We start from the raw sequence: 4,497 nt of genomic DNA on the forward strand, positions 1-4,497 counted from the left end.
ATGACCAACCATCCATCACACTCCAACGGTATGCAAAGCCTCCGGACGGAGCACCTGTATAAGGTGTTGGTTATCGGGGACCTGGGTGTCGGGAAGACTTCCATCATCAGGCGCTACGTCCATCAGACCTACTCCACCAACTACCGGGCCACTATCGGGGTGGACTTCGCCCTGAAGGTCTTGAATTGGGACTCACAGACAGTCCGGCTTCAGCTGTGGGACATTGCAGGTGAGACAGTAAAGAAGTTTAGTATGTTTAATGTCTTTCATAAGCTCGGCATCTATTATATCTTGCTGCAAACATCTTCAGACGTCATGCAGGATCTAATATAACTCATTGATGTGTGTGGAGTATGTATTAGTATGCACACATAGCTTAACAAATAGCATATATATATATATATATATATATATATATATATATATATATATATATATATATATATATATATATATATATATGTATATATATACATATATTTATGTATGTACCAACATGTATTTACTGTTGCCCATAAAGTTGGAATACATTTTTTTTTTACCTCTTTCCATGAAGTGATTGTGACAATGTGATTCATTTTTGACATATAAAGTATCTTCTCAAAACTTTATTCATCAAACTCTTCCAATCATATCACAATGAAAATTTAAATTGTGTCTGAAAACAAAATTATTCCAACTTCATGGGCGACAGTGTATATTTTTTTGTTTTTTCTATGGTTAAACATGTATAAGAATTAAGGAACTTTTTCAAACTGAAAAAAGTCAGTGTTGTGTAGCAAGGCTGTTTGTCATAGTTCCCTATAAGTTGGTAGTTTGGGTAGATAAGAGTTATGTTTATATGAACAGTAAGACATGACTGCTGTAAAATTATGAAACATCACTCAACACAAAGATGCAGTGTCACCATGAAGATGCGGTAGCTGACACAAACAGCATTCTCTCCTACACGCACAAGCACACACACACACACACTCACAGACACAGGCACACTGTAATTGTTGCTTAGGGAAGACCAGCACGCTGTTATCCAGTCATTCATTTAAGGTATGGTGCTGCTCATATGATTAGGGCCCATGTGAGGGCGATTTAAAGGCCAGTCACAGGAGTATCATTGTTGCCTAAATGAAAAAACAAAACATCACAACTCACGCATTACTCACACGTGCAGACACATCTTTAAGCGCTTAATTTGGAAGCATCCAATGAAATTATAAGTCACTGTCTGATTTGTTTTGTATGTGTGCTTGACATTCATCCTGGGGAGTAGGGACAGACTAAGCAATGGTTGAGTAAATATAGTTTTTTTATGTAAGTAATGGAGTATTAAATCACACATTCAATATTGTTCTTTGAACTCAAATTGCACCATCATCTGAAGGAATGACAGGATGTCAAGTGACATGTGTGATGTGTGTGTCTGTCTGAGACTCCTGTCATACTTCTTCTACACGTAAGGGTTCCTTGTGAGTAATGAAAATCATTCATAAGTTCTCCTCCATGAAATGAGGAAGTTCTCAGTCCATCTCCTGTCCAATTTTCCATTTCCTCAATTTATTCAAGAAGTAAATAGCTGTTATTTGTCCTTGTCTGTGTATTTCTACTGTAGCAAAGCCAAAGGAGGACACTCATGTATTAATCAGGCATGTTAACTTTTGTGCTGAGAGGGCATGGTATGCAAAATAAGCAGGATGCACACATATACACCCTCAGACCAACAAGTACTCACACTGGATTGCAGAACACACACCCCCAGGGAATGTCACGGTGACAGCCGTTCTAACCGGCTCCTCAAGCACCTAATTTCCATTCCCTGTGCAATACACAAGCATGGGTGAACACACATTTATTGCATGCACATGCATTTCATTATATTATATTCTCACGGATACATTGTACAAATACAATTATAGCTTAGGTCAAAGTTTATCTGCATTACAGGTCAGGTAAAATACAGGTTTGATTCAAGTAGGCCTATTGTCAGCAGGAACAAGCAGTGACTGTCTGGTTAAGTGCAATGTGCCAGTAAGTCTAGAGGAATGTGCTGTTTCATGAAAATACAGGCACTGCTAATTGCAGTCTCAATCCCAGCTGCATTTGTTGTTTTCCTGCATTTTTTGCAGGAAAACAACAGGAATCACTCATGAAGCTTATTGCTGGGAAATGACAGTGTGTGTGTGTGTGTGTGTGTGTGTGTGTGTGTGTGTGTGTGTGTGTGTGTGTGTGTGTGTGTGTGTGTGTGTGTGTGTGTGCGTGCGTGCGTGCGTGTGTGTGTTCATCACAGGTCAGGAACGTTTTGGTAATATGACACGAGTGTACTACCGTGAAGCCATGGGAGCCTTCATTGTATTCGATGTGACACGGCCCACAACCTTTGAGGCTGTCATCAAGTGGAAAGAAGACCTGGACTCCAAACTAATGCTGGCGAATGGACAGAGCATTGCTACAGTGCTGCTAGCCAACAAGTGTGACCAGGGCAGGGAGTTGACCAACAATGGCATCAAAATGGACCAGTTCTGCAAGGATCATGGCTTTGTGGGGTGGTTTGAGAGCTCTGCCAAGGTAAGAGTGGAGTAAGGTCAGAGTACAGTAAAAGTATTACTATTTGACAATTATATCCTATATGTGAAGTGAAACTTAGTCCTACCTGTGCTGGTACCTTTGTTTTTAAAGGGCATGTATCATGCACATTTACAAGTCTATATTTTAATTCTGGAGCTTTACTGGAATATCTTTGTATGATTTACAACTCCTTAACTTATACTGTTGCTTGATTCAGCCCCTCATTTCAGTCTCTTTAAGGTCCTCTTCCCAATGAGCCCACCCACTATATTCTGATTGGCCAGCTTTTTTCATTATTTTCTTGAAATATAAATGTCTGAAATACATTTATACATGTTTGAGTCTAAATCTGATCTGAAATATGCGAGTGGACAATGTGAACAACCCATAGAACAATCTTAGCAACAACCTCAGCAACAAAGGTTACAGAATGGACCTCCATGTGTGGGCATGCATGAACAATCTGATGTCATAACAAAAAGGAAGTACATTCAAGTGTTCTGGGCAGGTTGAAACCTGGGCTTTTGGCTTGCTGGTAGTATTTTTATATATGTTCAAGTTTTGGAACTTTGACCATGTTTGACATAAACATCAAACATCATAAAAGTATAAAAATAAAAATGTGTGATATGTCCCCTTTAAAGTATTTATTTAATTATCAACATGATAATGAATTGGCCAGATTGTAGGCCTTTGCAGCGAGAGGCTGACTCGCTCAGTGGAAACCTTCTCCCACTCAGGTCCCTGCAGTCAGTGAAAAACATCCACACCGAGCCACAGGAATTTCGTATCCTCACGAAAAGTGGCTATGTGAGATAAATGTACAAAGCAGGGTCAGGTTACTGAAGTGAAAACTTTAAAGTATTGGAGGATTGTTAACTTTTCTCCTTAGTATTCATAAACTCATTCTTTCAAGGTTCGGACACATGCTGTCTCCTGCTTCTGATCAAAGAAAATAAATAGTTAATCATTTGACCCAATCAACACATTTATTGATTGGCATATGAAAATCCAAGATGTTATGTTTTCTTACTGCAATAGCGTGTCACTGCATACATAGTTATGAGTTTGTACTGACTAGAATTTGAAATATTTATGTGAGTTTGAACAAGATGAACCTGAAAAATGTGATTCATAAAAATTTGAATTATGTACAAAATCACTTTGCAGTACTTGCACATAGCTTTAAGTTCTACACATGTCTTCATTCACACATCCTCTGTTGACACTAATGTGCTGCCATTCTTGTAACATCAAGACTCAACATTCTGAAAAGTTAAAGGCTATACAGTGCAGGTACAGCCTGAGGTGGCAGAGAAAGACTATGCAGTACAAACAACCATACACCACCTTCTTTTGTTGCAATTCGGAAAGAATGTCCACAGCATTCATTTGAAGTAGTTTCAAATGCATAGAAGTGCACACATAATGTTGTTTAAATGAAGGTGATGGCATGCACATGGTTATACACATCTTGTACTGTACATGTTATAGGCCAACCACTGTTCATGCACAGCAAGGACAATGAAGATGGTATATTATGTGCTTTATAGGCTTAGTTGAGATAACAGTTTTCAATGAGTAACCTATCCCTTACAGAATCAACAAAACATTTTCATTGGCTGTGTTGTAAAAGCTTTTTTTTTACTTAAACTATCTTTTCTTAGAAGCCATATGCTGTTCATATTTATTATTATTTATTATACAGTTCAAATTGAAAAAAATAAGATAAGTAAAAGAAAACTGTTGAGGCATACCTAACTGTGGTTTCTCTCTCTCCTTTAGGACAATCTTAACATCAGTGAAGCTGCAAACTTCTTAGTTAAGCACATCATGGCCACGGAGAATGACATCCTAAAATCTGTGGTACCAGACACCATTTCACCACAGATCGACTCCAGCAGACAGATGAGCTGCTCTGGCTGCTTCAAATAA

At 38.5% G+C, this 4,497-nt stretch overlaps 1 protein-coding gene across 1 annotated transcript; it reads left to right on the plus strand.

Annotated features, from left to right (window-relative positions):
- On the plus strand, window positions 1–4,497 carry rab38b (RAB38b, member of RAS oncogene family). Its single transcript, XM_062433414.1, has 3 exons — window positions 1–229; window positions 2,285–2,562; window positions 4,348–4,497. The coding sequence occupies exons 1-3, from the start codon at window positions 1–3 to the stop codon at window positions 4,495–4,497; spliced, it is 657 nt and encodes a 218-aa protein (XP_062289398.1).

This window comes from Scomber scombrus, chromosome 14, assembly GCF_963691925.1.
Source record: "Scomber scombrus chromosome 14, fScoSco1.1, whole genome shotgun sequence".
NCBI classification, from domain to species: domain Eukaryota; kingdom Metazoa; phylum Chordata; class Actinopteri; order Scombriformes; family Scombridae; genus Scomber; species Scomber scombrus.

Coding starts and splice junctions, on each gene's coding strand:
- rab38b (XM_062433414.1), top strand. CDS start 1: ATGACCAACCATCCATCACACTCCAACGGTATGCAAAGCCTCCGGACG. Junction 230..2,284: donor TCAGCTGTGGGACATTGCAG/GTGAGACAGTAA, acceptor TGTTCATCACAG/GTCAGGAACGTTTTGGTAAT. Junction 2,563..4,347: donor GGTTTGAGAGCTCTGCCAAG/GTAAGAGTGGAG, acceptor TCTCTCCTTTAG/GACAATCTTAACATCAGTGA.